Source organism: Musa acuminata, chromosome BXJ3-4 (genome assembly GCF_036884655.1).
Source record: "Musa acuminata AAA Group cultivar baxijiao chromosome BXJ3-4, Cavendish_Baxijiao_AAA, whole genome shotgun sequence".
Taxonomy (NCBI): Eukaryota; Viridiplantae; Streptophyta; class Magnoliopsida; order Zingiberales; family Musaceae; genus Musa; species Musa acuminata.
In genome coordinates, this window is record NC_088352.1 from 38,350,771 (window position 1) to 38,369,663 (window position 18,893).

General features: G+C 38.8%; 1 protein-coding gene across 3 annotated transcripts; it reads right to left on the minus strand.

The window, feature by feature from the left end:
- Positions 1-225: 225 nt before the first annotated feature.
- LOC135585637 (protein ROOT HAIR DEFECTIVE 3 homolog 2-like) lies at positions 226-17,936 on the minus strand. Of its 3 annotated transcripts, none has more exons than XM_065146658.1 (22): positions 17,626-17,936; positions 16,502-16,568; positions 16,334-16,436; positions 14,422-14,492; positions 14,211-14,274; positions 13,438-13,503; positions 13,289-13,336; positions 13,126-13,188; positions 13,000-13,056; positions 12,710-12,868; positions 12,553-12,621; positions 12,380-12,471; positions 11,703-11,781; positions 9,890-10,055; positions 3,472-3,596; positions 3,097-3,359; positions 2,927-3,023; positions 2,641-2,799; positions 2,451-2,555; positions 1,215-1,309; positions 1,000-1,096; positions 226-594 (listed from the first exon to the last, which is right to left on the minus strand). In XM_065146658.1, exons 1-22 carry the CDS (start codon positions 17,771-17,773, stop codon positions 433-435), a joined length of 2,355 nt encoding a protein of 784 aa, XP_065002730.1. In that variant the 5' UTR covers positions 17,774-17,936; the 3' UTR covers positions 226-432. The 3 variants fall into 3 exon arrangements, with proteins under 3 accessions (XP_065002730.1, XP_065002731.1, XP_065002732.1); XM_065146659.1 differs by having other exon boundaries at positions 16,502-17,154; positions 17,626-17,766; XM_065146660.1 differs by having other exon boundaries at positions 14,418-14,492; positions 16,502-17,154; positions 17,626-17,766.
- Positions 17,937-18,893: the final 957 nt, after the last annotated feature.

Sequence of the window (18,893 nt, forward strand, 5' to 3'; positions counted from 1 at the left end):
ATCGACATATCATCGAACCCGAACCCCACATGGATATCTTTGCTTGGTTAAGGTATCGGCCTGTCACAGCAGCCGGGGAGGTGCACCAAAAATAATGCAGAAGAGGCATCAAGCAAGCTGGATATTGTATAGTGACAACGATTTATTTAGCCGAAGCAACATTGTATAGCAAAGTCTTGACAACTTGCATCCTTTCTCACACAAATCAAAACATAAGACTCCTGATCGAGACTACCAGTTTCTGGGAAGAACTCAGATTTGAAAGAAGGCATACACACATTTACAGTTGTGCATTCACAAACTGTTGGTACAAATTCTATCCCAGTTCTTATTCTTAATTAAACAACCTTTAATTTATATATAAATACACATCTGTACATATACATTTGATTACTTTACAATTTCTTTGCAACGATATTATCAGATGCATGATCACATTTCCGGTTCCTGATTCCTAGGAGTCTGTGCAGTGGAGGGCAGGGATTGCAAAGATTGTGCAGCTTGATGATGTCTGTTACCTTCACCAGCAACTCTTTTTAGAATGTTCATAACTGATGGTAAAAATCTTGTTGATATTGCAAGAAGTCCAGAAAGCTGAAAATATAAAGTGTGTGTGAGATGGCATTTAATTGTAGGTGGAGTATAGATTCAGGCAACCTCATAAGAGAAGCAAGAAAATTATTTGTTTTGAACGATTCGTTCTATGAACAAATGAGCCACATAAACCTAGAAATGCTACAAAATACTTTGATGGCATTGTGAGCTCTTCATGAACAAATGATCTTTCACTCTTGCTGAATAAGTTGGTCCAAAACTTGTCTAAATCCAACTAGTTTCACTAACATTTTTCCGGACCATGATCTAAAGAACAACGTGCTAACAAGAAAATAATTATTTTAAAAAGGAATATAGAATACTGTCAATAGCATGAATGACAAATTGTTGTCACAGTCAACAAGATACAGGAAAGAACTCACAACAAGATCTGAATCCTCTTACCGTGCCATTTTGAAATTCTCCAGCAATATTGAGTTCATACCATACTACTCGCGACAGAATGAAAAGTATAAATAGTATGGCAAGATACAAAGGATTCCTGTTCATCAGCAAGGGAAAATTTGTGTCACTCGAGGGACAAAATTTAGACAAACAAAGAAGCAATCGAGATTTAGTTAACTCAAATTATGCAACAAAGTTATAATAGTAATAATTACCGAAGAAGCATCATAAATTCATTGAAACCTAGGATCGCAATTGTAACAATTGCCCATGAAGGAGGCAACCAACTTTTATTGTGTTTGAAAGCTTCCTGAGATGGAGAGAAAAAAATAACATATGAGATTTTAACTATTTCACCAGCTGACTTCATAAAATGTTCATAAATAAAAAAATATGTACATTACTACTTGAATAAGATGGTCACAACAATTACAAAAATGCATTGCATTAGTGATCTATGCTTTAGACATGCTGTTAGGTTGAAACCATGAACCTGAGAGAAACTTTCCTTTTTGGTTGATCTTGTTACTCCCAAAAACCCACTGAAAGAGACATTTAGAACTATGGAGATATGGTTCTTTATTATGACTTAGTGAGATAGCTTGGTTAGCCCTTTCCTTTCCTAACTCAACTAGGAGCGGGTTGAAAAGGAATGTGACATCCTCTAGAATCATTGAATTTGTTTTTCATCCCTTATATGAAATTATTTTGCTTCCTTTAAAGTGACTATATTTGATAGTTGAAAATATTTCGAGTAATACTCAGACACGTTTGAATAGGGAACAAATACGTAAGCTTTGCATTCAGACATATAATAGAAGTTGAATAGGGAATGGATAAAGACTTTTTGCAACGGAACAGATATGCCAAGTCTTCATTTAAAAAAAAAAAAGAACATCAAACAAGCCATTTCACCTCAGTTATAGTTAACTAATTATTAGATTCTTTACTTTACTACTACAATTTTATACACAAGATCAGCTAGGAAACAGTTTTGGGCATATAAGTTACTACATTTGAATTGACTTCTTAAAGAAAGTAACAAGCAAAGACTTCTTTTAAAACATAAGCATTTTGCAAAAAGCATTTTCCCACATCATATACCTCGTAAGAAACATGAATGGTTTCATTAAACTTCCAATCTATGTTTATACCATAAATTAAAATGTCAGCATCCATTGCATTCAGCTCAAGTTCTTCAATGGCATACTTTTTGAAGAAAACATACTTGGTTCTATTAAGTAAAACAATAAACATGTCAAAGATCTAGTACCAACGTCATAGATGATCCAATATTTTCCCTAGATGACCCATTATGCAGCTAATAAACTCAACAGAACATAAAACTACCAATATAATCAAACAAAGACTGAATAAAGGAAAGAAAATTATGAAGGCAGTTAATTTTGTTTTTCATTGAGATAGATGATGCTAATGAAAACAACAATTACCTGTGAAGAAATTGCTTGGCTGACGGTATACTCTGTTTCAACTTTGAATTGCTTCCAAATTGATTTACACTGCACTGGTGTAATCACCGTATTTTCTGGAGGCACCTGGTTAATTTTGCATTTGTCAGTGCTTTATTACTTTTACAATTTTAAGTTGCGTTGAAAATCATTAATTGATCACATAACATACCCCCTCCCATGTGCTTGAGGCAAGAGGATCTCTAGAAGCCTCTATGGTTCTATTTTTTATAACAGGACCATCCATAAGAGAAGAACTAAGAATATTCTCGATCTTATCTGGCTGGTCATCCAGCCGGATGGCTGCCATTGCAGCTAAAAGTTTCAGAGCCTGCACATAGGATATTTCTAAAGAATTTATGCTTGTAAGAAAATGGATAACCATAAGGATTACCAAACAAACACAAGCACAAAAATTTGGCAAATATTATATAGAAAACAAATAAAATTATCAGTACCACAGCACGTGCCTCCTCTGTGATCTTCCTAACATCCTCCTTCCCAGTCCAGACCCTAGGCATGGAATCCTTGTCATGGCTAAATACTGTTGAAAACCTGGAAGCATTGGAACCATAAATTTAGGAGAAATATTGGGCACTGAAGAAGAAACTGCAGAACGGAAGGATACCTATCCTTCATATGAATCAGAACCTTGCCTGCTTCCTCTCTTATTTTTCTTACCACTACACCTCTTGCATAATTCTTTAGATCTGCCATCATCTTATCAAAGGTAGACTGGTCCAGTTCAAAACCAGCAAGCGAAGATGAATACCCTGATATAGCATTCTCAGTCTCATGCCTGTAAAGTTCTCGTATAGATGCCCAAATGTCTTGAGCAGCAGAATCAAACAGTGATTCCACAGGTTGAACAAGGGCTTCAGTGATTATCTTCTGTAAGGATGACATACTCAATTAGCCTATATCTTAAAAATTTTCCCAAAGAAGAAAAATGAATATAGAAAATATATTGAATGAACAAGATAACTCAAATAACTCATTAAACCTCGTAAGAAGCTTTAAGTTCAGATAATTTAACACCACGAACAGAAGCTGCATGAGCTTCAATGTCATGACAGAGCTTCTCCCTTATTTTGGAAGCATTCCAATCAGCATGCTGGATTGCCACATCTGGAAGAGAGGAAAGATCAACATTAGATGACAGACAACATCAAGGTGTCCATATAGCCAGGAAAGATATACAGAGATGGGAGGTCAATGACAAACTAATACTTTTCATCACTACATACAATCATCATATGTTGATTGGGCAAGATTCAAAATTTAGGAGTTATACACTAAACTAGGGTAATTATGTTGGACAACTTTTACTATTGAAGTACTTTTAATAAATTATGAATACATTTAAAGTGAGTTGGAGACTGTCACGGACTTAGCTGATTTTGCCTAAGTCGTGCGACACTCTTGTGCGTCCATCCGCAAAGAGTCAGCCTTCTCGAAACCTCTTATGGTCCCTTAAGAACCAACAAAAGAGAAGACGGGTCAGAGAAAGTGTTTAACATGAGATCCACAAGCAATCATTTCAGCAAACACTTGATAGGCAACGCAAATTTTAAACATAGACTTTGCAAAGCTCTGAACGGTAACGCGACAAAGGGTCCAAGGTGGTCCGCTGTAAACAAAAGTTTCGACAAGTACTCACACGATACTGCTGCGGAACAAAGCAACGAACCAGCCCTAAACACTACCCTAAAGGCCCATGCAGCCTTATGCCACCTGGGTAGTTCCTGGGTGTTGTGCCGGTTGATACTTCGCACCACTCTAAGGAGCTAGAAAACCCCCAAAATGACTGCATGGATGGCTTGTTTCTAAGCAATTTTGCCTTTATACGATAATTGCACAACCTGCATTTACCATTTTGAAACGGCTACAAAAGCCAACCAAAATGGGGTTGTCAAGCTTACTACAAGCCCCATATATGTTGTGCAAAGCATGAACAAAACCAAAAGACATGGACATACACGAGCATTACATCGAACAACCTATTTACAGCTTTGTCCGTAACATTCTCCCCCACTTATTCCTTCGACATCCTCATCGAAGCCTTTGCGAGCTCCCAACTGCAATCCGTCGCTATTGTTGAGTAGTCGACCTTTGATCCGCCATGCTACTTCAACTCGCCAATGACTCTGAGTCTAATGTGGGGTCGATCGAGTTGTGATAATCCTTGTTGGTTTCTACAAATCCTTCGTATGAAGGAAAAGACCTTCCTTGTTATGCACTAGTCCCTCAAACGTCTCTTGCTGCCTAAACTGGATGGATACCTGTTGGAGCTTTAACAAGCATCGCCTTATAGACTTTGAAGTTTTTCAAGTCTTTTCTCCCCAAAATTAGTCCATCGATTCCTCTTCAACTTAGTTGTCACCTCCAAGTAGGTTTGCATCACTTCCGCTTTCGATTAGCATTCTGTTGGGAAATGAAGCGGGCAATATACTCTCGATAGAATCGATCATCATTGATGAGAATTTGACAATTGTTGTCTTCTACTTTCTTTAGTGGGTCTTTGAACATGTGTAGAGCTCCTCTGCTGGATAAATAAGAGAACTAGAATACTCAATTTCGCCCATTCTTTTGAGGGTTGAGAAGGCAAGGTTACTTGACTTCCCTGCTTCCTCGAGAGTTGTACTCCATGCATCGAGCTAGTTACTAGCCTTTACCTACTCGTTACTCACACTTCTAAAGCACCCGAAGTATTTACACTCATTGCGTTGAGTTAGCTACTATGATTCGCCTTCTCATTACCATCACACTTCTGGAATACAAGAAGTTTTGCCCAAAAAGAGCAAAAGTTCACCCCAACTTGGAGCAAGTCTCCAATAGTTTTGGTCACCTCTAAGATTGTACCGTCTTCTCCACCATTTCTATCGCCTACTCCTCTGAGTAGAAAAAGTATAGCACCACATACTGCCTACTTCGTTCCTTAGTCAAGCACTCCTGCATCGACTCGAAGTCCGCTACTTTTGGCTATTTTGATGAGTTTGTCTCTGCATTCTCCACCTCCTCGGCCCCTTTCATGACCAAACGCTCTCTATCTATAAGAGAAAGGGATCGATGAATCCATAAAAGTCCCGCTTCTGTGGTACTATGGCGTTGCCATGCTCATGACCCTACTATCCATCGCCTCGCATCGGCATCCCTTTCTTCACGATCAATAGATCCGCCTCTGAGGCACCGTGGCACTCCTCCGAGTCTACCTCCATTCTAACCAACTTTTGGTTTTAGGTAGCTAAGTCTCTTTGGACTCGTTGTCGCTTCCTCGCCCCTTTCGACCACCTGCTTTAACACCTTTGTGATCTCCAAGCAGTTCACCTTGGTCAATGGAAAGACAAACTGCAACTCTCATACATGGCCTCTAACATCATGTTATAGGGCTCATGTCGATTATCTTCTTCTTCGCTGCCTCGAAGCTCTCTTCGACTTTGGCACCATGCAAGTTGAGTCTGCTCCATCAAAATGAGGGGTCCATGGAACGACATAATCCCGCTCTTGCCTCTACAAGAGTTCATGTCCTTGACCTCCATCCAAGGAAAGCTTCGTGCCTCTGCTCCATGTTCCGTCTTTTATGTCGACTCCCTTCATGCGGCTTGGGCACTTCACCAAGTTCCACCCAAGTTACTCCACTCCTCGATTTGCATTGAGTTAATAGTGGCCCTCACGTCACCATTTGATGGGTCAACCCTCCGTTGAGTTCGAACTCCACATCGACTCTAAATGTGCCTTCGTTTGGTGTTTGCCTTAATTCGATCCCCCACTTGATCTCGTAATGTATCTAACTCATTACCTCATGCGAGATCATGCATGGCCTCTGACATCATGTTATAGGGCTCATGTCGATTATCTTCTTTTTCGCTGCCTTGAAGCTCCCTTCGACTTTGGCACCATGCAAGTTGAGTCTGCTCCATCAAAATGAGGGGCCTATGGAACGACATAATTCCGCTCTTGCCTCTACAAGAGTTCATGTTCTTGAACTCCGTCCAAGGAAAGCTTCATGTCTCTCCTCCATGTTCCGTCTTTTATGTCGACTCCCTTTATGCGGCTTGGGCTCTTCACCAAGTTCCACCCAAGTTGTTCTGCTCCTCGATTTGCATTGAGTTAATAGTGGCCCTCACGCCACCATTTGACAAGTCAACCCTCCGTTGAGTCCGAACTCCACATCGACTCTAAGTGTGCCTTCGTTTGGTGTTGTCTTAAATTGCTCCCCCACTTGATCTCGTAATGTATCCAACTCATTACCTCATGCGAGATCATGCGACAACTCCTCGTCGCTTGCTCGGCCCATTGAGCTTTATAGAGTTGTTGTCTTGAGACACCCCTCCTCGATATGTGTGATCCGTTGCACATGATTCTCCCTTTAGAGAATCGGGACTTATTCCTCTTGGATATTTGCTTCGTTGGAGTAACTTTTCTCTTCGCATCCTTCCCTCTGGAAGTTTCGGATACCACCATCCTCTTAGACTAATCCGCCTTACTGAACAAACTATGCACTGTTTCGCCCTCGCGAATGCACTTGCTAGATTATGACTGTTCACCAATACAACCCCCGCTACGCCCCTCAAGACCTAGCAACACACTAAACTTGTTGCACACTTCAGCCTCCTACGAATATATCCTTCTCATGCTGAAGAGAAAGTTTCAATACTCCATGGTGTCGAGCTTCGATCGCCTTAGGATGGCCACGGACAATCTATCGTCAGCATACAAGCCCTTGTATGAGTAATGAATTCTTTGAGTTAATAATTCCCCTCACCTCGACAAGCTTTGCATAACTCTTTCGATCGTCATGCAACCCATCCCTCCTTGCACGGTCTCATCCTTTGCCAAGCGTCTTGCTTGCCTTGAGCACTGTCAAGTTTGGTTGCCAATGTCGAGCCGTAACTCGAACTCAGCCATCCCAACCTTTGTGCACTACATGTTCTTCTCACCTCGCTTGTCTTCGTGGTGCTTCTCGTATGAAGGATTGACATTCCTCTAAATGTCAACCTCGGATGCCCGCTCCTCTGAGCGACTCTTTTCCCTATATCTCAACATATGTTTCCCCCAAATGGACACACGTGCTGATTGCCCTCAACGCAGGCAGCTAGGTCCCCCACGTTTACATGCCAAGTGTTTTTTAGTATGCTTGTCCCGCTCTGATACCATATGTCATGGACTTAACTAGTTTTGCCTAAGTCGTACGACACCCTTACATATCCGTCCACAAAGGGTTAGCCTCATCGAAACCTCTTATGGTCTCTTAAAGACCTACAAAAGAAGAGACAGATTAGAGAAAGCGTTTAACTCGAGATCCACATGCAGTCATTTCGGCAAACACTTGATATGTAATGTAAATTATAAGCATACACTTCGTAAGCTCCGAATGATCACGTGACAAAGGGTCCAAGGTGGTCCAAAGCAACCAAAAATCCCCACAAGTGCTCACATGACATTGCTACGGAACAAAACAGCAAACCAAACGTTGACACTAGCCTAAAGGCCCATCCAACCTTGTGCCACCTGGGTAGCTCCTAGGTGTTGTGCTAGCTGACACTCCGCACCACTCTATGGAGCTAGAAAACCTCCAAAATGACTGCTTGGATGGCTTATTTCTGGGCAATTTTGTTGACAACTGCATATAACCTACGTTTACAAGCCAGAAACAACTACATAAGCCAACTAAAATGAGGTTGTCAAGCCTACTGCAAGCCCTCTACATGTTGTGCAATGTATGAACAAAACCAAAAGACACGAACATACACGAGCATTACATCGAACACTCTGTTTACAGCTTTGTCCGTGACAAGACGATAATAACTTACATAGATTCAATAGAGAGACAACAATGATTTTATTATGAAGTTTTACAATCATAATGATAGTTTATTTACAAATCATAGTTGATATAGTTGATTCAAGATAAAGATTCAAATAATTATTCATACCATAAAATGGTTTAATGTATAGTACACCAGAAAGAATAGTATATAATGTGATATAATGCTGAGAAAAAAATAAAAAATATATTTAATGTATTTGTATTAATATAGTTCCGTATGATCCATGTAGTCCACATCAACATTTCAAATCACGGTTTGGTACCAATACCAGTCCTTGGTGTGATACCATGAGGTAAGACCAATATGACCAGTTTGGTATAACCAAGATACAATTGCGTTGTGTAATTGTGTTTGATATCGGTTGCAACTCTTGTCGTAGTAGTAATTTGCCACCACTGTTGCAATGTTCATCACCCACTGTGACTAAAACAGGGTGAAAAGGATATTAGGAGAGAAAAGGATGTGACAGGAAATTGTCCTTAACCATCTAGGTTATCTCAAACTTGATATGCACTTATTAGTTTTTCATTATCTTGTACTTCACTGATGTGATAATTAGAGAAGCTTCAAAGCTACAACTAAGGCCTATCACCATGAAGACTACAAGTGAACAAATTGAATCTTTTCCATGACAAATACATATAAGTTATTTATTATGTTAATAACTTTGTACAATATGATTAACATTTATTTTTATTGAATATAAAAATATAAAATTAATAACTATACATTATTTTCATATTACATCTTATACAATTTTTATCTCACATTTTGAATTTCTCTTTCTAGAATATTAAATAATTTATGAAATGTGGAGATAAAAAATTCTGTTACATTTTTTTCTCAATATCAATACATATAGATTTAATATTTGTATTATTATAATTGATTTTTTTCTATCTATTATTCTATTTCTATTCCACTAAACTGATATAATCAATTCTGTCAATCCCAGACATATCATCCCATCTCTAGGCGATCTCAATACCAACCTTGCTAATCATGGTGTTCATTGGCATCAAGAAAGCAGCAGTATCTGACAGTAGCAATTATAGTGACAAAAAAATAATTCTTTTAGCTTCCTTACTAACTTCTGCTGCCCATCAATCAGGATCAGCTGATTCCATCCATTCTCAGTTGATTCTTAACAGTTATAATGGTGTTCTAGCAATAAGGCCCAGAAATCAATCAAAAGAGGATCAAGATTTGCAAATGGCAATCCAGATTGTGCAACCAGGCAAACTACACAAGTAATGGATATGATTAAGAAAAATGTTGAACATGCATATGATTTTGAAAGGAAAGGATGAAGAACATCAACAAAAGCTACAAGTAATGGGTCACTAGGGGCATGACTTGGATCACTACCTTAACTGGAATTCTGCCATACCATAAACATGCAAAGATGAAAAAGTGCAGAGATATTATGCTGCTCCAAGGACATCAATACATCACACTAGTGCAGTGGTTTAAGATGAATTTGCTTACAGAATGAATAGTAATTTTGCCACCATTTGTCATTCTTTTCTATTGTTTTGTGTGTGCTAAATTAACATTCTTCGTAAATATTTACTTTACGAAAGGCATCACCTGTAAATTCAGTATCAAACTCAAGCAAGGAGGCTTCGGCACAAGTACGAACTGACATTGCAAATCCTTTCCTGCTCTCCAACGATTGTTCAAGATCATTTTTGAATTTATCAAGTGCTTTAGAACGCAGATGTCCTAACATTGCTTGAAAAGAAGGATGCACAAGCTACAAAAGGGAGAAAAAGAACATATGAAAATATTGTTTCTAAACAACTAAGAAATGTTCTCATAGGTATCAGTTAAAGCAGATCCCAATTACCCATTGTTCAATCCAGCATAGACCATCTTAACTTTATTTGTGCAAGATCTAGAATAATAATGCTATGCATCACTCATAATGTCAAATCTGAGACCTTAGCAAATTCAGAATTTTAAAAATTTTAAATTTAAAATAGAAATTATGAATGTAAAATATGAAGCTTAGGTTACATCACTTGTAATATGAATTAGAGCCACACAATGATTGCAGAATCAAAAAGAAAAAAGAAACACTCAAAACTACAGTAGAAACTATACTAATCAGAAGGCTACCAAGAATTCAAGCTTTCTAAAACACATCACAGAAACTATGTAATCATAAATTTACCACAACCGTTGTTTCTCCCAGCATAAATATATTGCATACCAAACAATCTGATAATAAACAAGAGTTGGCAAATTGGTAAGGTTTATGATGACATCAGCTTATATCATATTCCTAGAATCATCTTCTAAATCCAGAACAAACCTTGCATAATCTTTTACTAGAGCTCCAGCCCAGCATGACACAATCATGATGAGTATCTACCTTAAATAGAGGCTTTCAGTGTCAGTATACCAACAAGTATTGTGCTGCATGTTTCATTCCAATCATGGAGCAATACTGAAACTTTCAGTATCCAGATGCACTGGCAGAACACGTAAAATTCAGTTTTTTCCTCTTGTATTACTGCATGCTTTAGCAAATTTAGATTGGAAAATTGAACCAATATCAATACGAAAAAATTTAACTGTAAGACTGTCTAAAAAACCCACATTATAGTGTTTCTTTTTTTCTTTTCTCTTTGGTTTGAAAAAGTGGTTCATCCCTCATGGCAGGCATCTCCCTTGGACTAAACCATGACTGAAGAATAATATCAAGTAATATTCCACTGGAATCAGAACAAGTAATATTCATCTCTTCTTATCCTCTCCGATGTATCTGTTTTCTTTTCCCAGCATCTTTGCATTGCGGTAATTAGCATCAGCCCATGTCTGCAACATATACAACACCAACCCTCCCTGTATCTGCACCGGAACATACTAGATTATGTCTCACCTGTCAACTCACATGACATGTTATAGAAACAAAGTCAGCCCAAGACTGGCTTTAGCATCCTGCAAACTGGCAGATCCATCATATCTATGCCACATGTGCCAGTATATGTCCATGATACATAACACTCTAATTGGACCCAGTATGGGATACAAGTGCCTGAGCAATAAAATTGCTCTATCTCAACAGACCGTTTTTCTTCATTGTACAAATTTATCTAGCCAAAATGTTCAAAACCAAACAGCCAATTATGTCAAAGTTTCTGCTTCCAAGATTTGCAAGGAAATGAGCAATTTCCTAACAACATGAAACTTGACAACACCAGCAACTTATCATCACAAATTGACAAGGCCATATCTCATTTTGCTAACAGTATGTATAAATAATTAACACCACTATCCTAGCAACCAAAATAACAAAATAGAAACAGCCTAGTCTCTGTTTGTGCCAAAAAAGATCCACTCAAACAACAATTTAGAAAGGAAGTTTTAGAAGAATTTGTATCAGACATCATCTTACGTGCAGTGCTTTGGACTCTAATTGTTGTCGTTTTGCGGTTCTAACACCATCATCAAAGTAGAAAGTTTCCATGTCATATCTACAAAAATACAAGTAGATAAGTTATGAGTAAAGATTAGAACCAAATAAACAAAACTACAGAATTGATGTGGTTGATGTGAACTGGGAAGATAGTAACATTTTAATACTATGACATAATGAAAAGAGTAAAGCTACAATACTCTACCAATCAAAATAACCAAACTGCAAAAGTTGAGTCTCAAATTAATGAAGTATCCAAGACAAAGTCATTGACAGAGGACCATTATACCAAAAAGAATAATGAAAACATGGGAGTTTTTGGAATAAGTCATCGACAGAGAAACTATAAACCCAAATAAATGAACAAAAAATCACCTCAGTCACACAAACGGAAGTTGTATGATCAGCAAAATCATAAGTCAATCAGATTGGAATAGTATCCTTTATATTAGAAATGACACAAATAGCTTGCCAAATTTTAGCCATAGAACAGATTTATCCTATCTAATGATGAGCAATGCATTTTCACTTACTTGGATGCTTCCTGAAATAGTAGTCTATTTCTTGTTAAGAGGAAAAGGCACAAATTTGCTAGTCTCTAAAAATAAACTAATTATAAAGGAACATAGATATAGTCGACTTTGCAAGAGACTAACTCAGATAGGTATGCATCAAGGATGGAATCAAGCTTCCTCCCAAAGCCTGATACTGAGCCAGCTTGAACGGATGCCTCCAACGCCAACCAACCCTAACATTACATTTAAAATGTCATCTAAATATTGAGCAGCTTTTTCAAAACAATAAAGAACCACTCACAACAAGTAACAACCTTATCCGAAGTCAAACATCTGAGTTTTTCATTTGCAATCTCTTCGCACCTAACTGTTGCAACCATTATCTAACAGGTACATCAAAGAGAATAAGTGGGCAGAAGTAGAAAAAAGAACTTTTCTGACTACTTAGCATGTCACAACAATGGTAGACACCTTATGAGCAGGAAGGTCAAGGTCCTTATTTTCTCGTATAACTTTCCAAATCTGCTGTACGCTAATGGAAAATCCTGAAGCAGGAACAACACCTCGTCTATCACCTGCAAGACCCCCTGGGGCAATAGAATGGAAAAAGCGCTGCCTTAGTTGTGCAACCTGCATGAGACAACAATAGAGAAAAGCTATCAGACCAGCAATAGATAAATTTGACACAGCAAAATAAATTGCAAACACTAACTAATGTCATACAGATAATAAATATTTTTGATGTAGTACTCGCTGTATACCTGTTCTTTAAATAGTTCTTCCTTCTCTTCATAACTGGCCAATGCTGTAACCTCCACCTTCATCACAGACAGTTATGTATCAAAATAAATAGGTCAAAGTTTTACATGGCATATCAATGCACTCACATTGAAAAATTCACTCAGTAGTGTTTCCTTGTGTGCCTGAGGCCTATAAACAGTATCCCAAATCTAAAAAGAATAATAACCACCAAAACATTGTCAATTAAAAATAAATAAATGCATATAACAAAATTATACAACCAATTGAGTCTTAAGCACAGAATCATACCTTCTGGATGTCTTCCCTTAGTACTTGTTCTAAATGTTCCAATGGAGTCTACGAAAAAGAAAATGCAAGAAATTATTTTCTGAATCATATGTGACGGTAGCAAGTTGAAAGCAATGAAAACACGCAAGTGACTGTCCAAGAATGCCAACCTTCGTTTTGTCACGGATAACAAACAACAAGGTTGTCTTGCGAGGACTGAATAATCGCATCATAGCCTGAAAAGGTACACAATTTTATCATAATTAATAAGAAGGGAGAGATGTCATTTTCACCGAAAGCAATGAAGACTAAGGTTCGCAATTTCGTACCATACCGGCGTATCGAGTTCAGCTCGGTACGGTACGAGCATACCGCTCAGTGTATATATATATATATATATATATATATATATATATATAATAAAGTTAAAAAATAAAAAAGGGCGACATCGCCTCGTTTTCTTCTCCCCACGCGGATGAGGAGAACTCGACGACGACGCCAAGGCCTCGTCGCCTTAGATGAGGAGGCGACATCTCATCTACGGCGACCGGTGAGGGAGGGCGGCGATGGATCAGGATCATCGAGAAAGAGCGACATCGAATCTCCAAGTTCTCCCTTTTCTTCTCCCTCTTCTTCCTTCTCCCTCGGCTAATACCACCCGGTAGCGGGCGACGACAGTCAAAATCGATCGTTACCGATCGATTTTGGGCGGTAACGGCGCAGAAATAGCCCCAATTGACGATACCGCCTGGTAGCGGGCGATCCGTGTACCAGTCTACTGGTGGACCAGTACGTACCGCCCGGTACAGGCGGTATCATTCGAAATTAAAATCCTTGATGAAGACTACTTGAAAAAAAAAAAAATATATATATATATATATATATCATGTCATCAAAAATAAGAAGAGAGAAATGTGATTTTCACGGGAAGGTATGTAACCACCTGAAACACCATCTTTAAAAGAGGCCTATTAGCAGCATGCTCCCGACCAATATCATGGCACCACCTGTATGATTTAAATGCACATATCATCAATGAGTAATGGGAAACACTAGCTAAATAAACAACTCTCAGCTCAATGCAGTAGACCTTGAAAAGAGTATGGAAGAAAGAAAATATACATCACATACGAAAAAGGTTGACACCTACTCACATATTGATGAGTACAATATCAGAAATAGCCAAAGCAAATAGGGCACTTTGTTTCTCAAAGGCAGTATCATCCTGAAATTGATAAGGTATTATAGGCATGAGACAGTACAGAAGCAAAAGTATTAATAATGCCATAAACATTATGCATGACAAATAAAGTCAAATTTTATACAAATAACAATGCTGGTATTAATGGTCATTAGTGACCAAATGGAATATTTGAAATATATGCAAACAAAATAAAGTTCAATTATATATGCATCCAACTGTAGCACAAATAACCAAAGATTGAAATTTCGTACTGTACCGGTATATCGAGTTTTGCTCGGTACGTTACGATAATACGATATGGGAGTACCGAGCGGTACGCCAGGGCATACCGAATGGTATATATATATATATATATATATATATAATAGAAAAATCTAAAAAGGAGGCATATGCTGCCTCGGCGACGTCGCCTCCTCTTCTCCTCGTCGCCTCAGACAAAGAAAAGAACGCAGTCTCCTTCATCTCCTTATATGCGGCGTTCGGCAAAGAAGGCGGTGAAGATGGTGAAGGCCGCAAACGTCTCCGACCTTTGGCGAAGAACGCGGCGAAGAAGATGCTGCAAAATTGCAGACGAGGTGACGAAGGAGACCGCCTCTTCCGCTGCTCTAGCCGCCGCCCGGTCGTTACCTCCTAGATCAGGATCGTCGAGGGAGGGCAACGCCAGATTGGGGCACGTCGAGGTTCTCCCAATTCTCCCTCTTCTTCGAACACTCTCTCTTTCTTCTTCCTTCTCTCTAGACGCTTCTTCTTCCCTCATCGCACCAGGCTGATACCGCCCGATACAGCCCTGTATCGTTCGATACGAGGCTATATCAACTGTTTCGCCCGATAGCGGGCGGTTCGCATACCTGTCTACTAGCGAACCAGTACATACCACCCAGTACGGGTGATATCATTCGAAATTTAAAACTTTGCAAACAACTACAACAATGAGGATAGAATCAAGGTTCGTAATTTCGTATCGTACCAGTGTTTCGAGCTTTGCTCGGTACGGTTCGGTACAGGCATACATATAAATATATATATATATATATAAAGAGAAAAGAGGTGTATTTTGCCTCGATGACGCGACGAGGAGAAGATCGATCTTCTCCTCATATGCGGCGTTCGATGAGGGCGTCGAAGGCCGTAGATGCCTCCGGCCTTCGGCAAAGAACGCGACGAAGAAAAAGCTAAGGAGAAGATAACTCCTCCCAGTTTGGTCACTACTGCCACATCATGATTTGTACCAATAGGTATGGGCACATTCCAACACACCATATGCCCCACTATACTGGTACTGGACCAATAAGTTGGTTTTAATCCCAAATGTAACGACTCAGGCCTAATAAGTTAATTGACCTATCAATTTCATTTGGTCCAAACCATTAACCAAAATGCTTAAGTTAAGGTTGATAGTAATACATTCGTCAAACCCTTATAAATCAATCTTAATCTTGTGCACTTCCGATGTGGGACTGAACGGGGTGTTAGAGAATAGGCTTCCTTAGGTTAGGCTACGCTTTTCCTGGATTGAACTTCTGTAAACAAAAAGTGAAAGTAGGAGAGAGTGAATGAATTCCTCTAGACTTGTAGAGGGAAGAGAGTAGAAGTGACTTCAGGGCCTAGTTCAGGCACATTCAGGTGCAAGGAATAAACGTTGCAAATCTGGCATGCTACTGGAACTCTAGACTAGGAGTTTCCAAAATTTCAACTATAGAAAATGCTCAGCAGCCAATCTAGTTACAAAATTTCCTCCCAAGAAAGTAATCTTTTTTTCTGGTTGAACTTCCTGCCACCTTATATCCCAGGAGTTGTTTGCAAACTTTATATATGATGGTAAGTGACAGAAGGAAGAAATTTTCTGGAGTTATTATAGTCACCTCTCCTCTTTCTCTCGCATCTGTTCCCTCCAAGTCCAAGATAATCGTGCAAGGCTCAATGCCAACACCTTTCGCTATCCAAATGCCTTTAGTAGTTTGACTCCTGCAGAAAAAGAAAACAATCTATCAACATACTCTAAACAAGGCAGAACAAAGTAGTAGTTATACCTTCCTTTAAAGGCATCCATCTCCCTGAAGTTGGTGCCAAAGAGATGATTCAAAAGGGTGCTTTTCCCTGAACCATGTAAAATAGAAGCATTTAACTAGCTCCAAAATCTCCATAAGAAAAAAACTCAGAGATTGAATAATACAGGAAAGCAACAACTCATCACTTATCCACAACTTGTGATGTTAAAATAATCAAGTAATTGCAATCTTCCCATCTCATCTCTAATAGGCGTGTATCGGTTGGAAAATGCAACAGAGGGAGACTCTATGCCATGACGTACCACTTGGTTTGTACCCCCTTCATACTAGAACCACTAAGCATTCAAGATTCGTGCCAACAGAATCTCATACAATACACAACGTTTTGCGCTAGAATGAAACCAAGTCGATATTACTTCATTAACAAAGCAATGTCAGATTTAGCACTTGTAGATTTCGAACGGGGAAAGAATGTGATGACTTAGTCTTGATGGTTAGTGTCTCAAGGCAGCTTTGCTAGGCTATGGACATAATAACAAAAAATTATCGTTGGTGAAATTGACAAAGCAAATTCAAATCCAAGAAACCCTTTCTTGACAACACGCCAAGAATCCACCATTATGATGCACCGCTCCCGCTTCCGTATCCAAATCCGTAATGCATCTCAAAGCACTCTACGAAAAAGGATAATTAGTAGCGGTTGACGATTATTAGCGAGAGAGCGGTTACAAACAAAACCATGAAACCCTTTCTTCTTCAAGAAACCCAAGAGATGACACGCCAACAAGGCTCAACACAGAGGGGGGAATCTTTGCTACAGTGCGGCAATGGTGAAACCAAGAAACTCTTTCTTGACGACACCCAAAAGGTTCCACCATTAGAAAAAAAGAAACCGAAGTTGGCGTGGTTATGACGGACTCCCAAACCCGAAAACAACGCAAAAAAGGCTATGCCCTCAGGAATCCACCATTAAAAATCCCAAAAAGTGTAGAGAGATGAATTTGACCGGCAAAGGTCAAAACCAAGAAACGAGTTTTAAAACCCTTGCTTGACCACACCCTCAAGAATCCACCATCAGAAAAAGAATCACAAGAACTCGGTGCATCTCGAAACGAAAAGGGAACGGGGGAGGCGGCCGGACTCACCGCTGCTCTGAGGGCCTATGATGGAGACGACGGCGTAGGAGAGGCCATAGTTGGCGAGTTTCACGGCCTTGAGGAACCGGTCGAGACCGTCGACATTGAAGGCGCGGTTCGCGTCGATGAGCTGCGTGGCGGCGCAGTCTTCCCCCATCTCGACGACCTACCGCCGCCACCACCTCCGCCTCAATCGAACAACCCGGCGCTTGGGTTTGGGCTGCGAGAACATGGAGGGGAGAGAGAGACAGGGATAAAAGGGTGAGGGGAGGAGGATCGCGTGTTAGGGGGGGGGGGGCGCGGGCAGGGGCCGGAGGGCTGCGGAGGTGACGGGAAGAGCAAGGAACGGCTCGTCTCGCAGTAGCATGAGGTTGTAGCGCAAGTCGTGAGACAGAACGTATTGTAGGAATATAATAATAGTAATAATAATAATAATAATAATAATTTGACGCTGAAGTCTTCTGCACTAACTGACACAACCTGTTATTATAAAAGGCTATAGCTAAAAAAATAAAAAATCAAAAATAAAATAAAAGGCTATAGCGGATGTTTTTGCATTTGAGCTCCTCACCTTTTGTTATTAGAAAAGAAAATTATATATATATATATGTTGATTTTGTATAAAAAATTATATTATTATGATGAAGATATTGAAGTAGATATACGAAGTTATTAAAAAATAAAAATATATATTTAGAATGATATGAATAAACGTTATAATTAAGAGATATGAAATAATTTTTAAAAATTATTTTTAATAAAATTTGAGCTCAGGAATTTATGATAAATTGTAAAAAAATTAACCAGCTAAACTAGTTGATACTTTTAAATTATTTTTTTATTTACTTCTTTAATTTTCATAGTAAGCAAACAATTAGCTTTTTAAGAACATTATATATATATATATATATATATATATATATATATATATATATATATATATATATATGCTCATTTTGCCAAATGTAATGTATTATGTGGAATGTTGACATCGAAGATAAGCAAATATTGGGGATGAATCAATCAGAGATAACTTACTCTCTGATTGAAATAGAAATGGATCTTAACCGACAAGGAATTCTTAAGTTGCAAGTAATTCCTGTGTTCTAAAATTTCTGTCTGTAATGCCAAGAAATGTTGCATTGGTTTCTCAATCGGAAATTTATCAAACGATATTATAATGCTTTATGGAAAAATATATGTTGGTAATAATATTAAGTTGGATTTGGATCGGATCCGCCTAATAACATCCTATTATGACAAAAATGAGTCCCTTT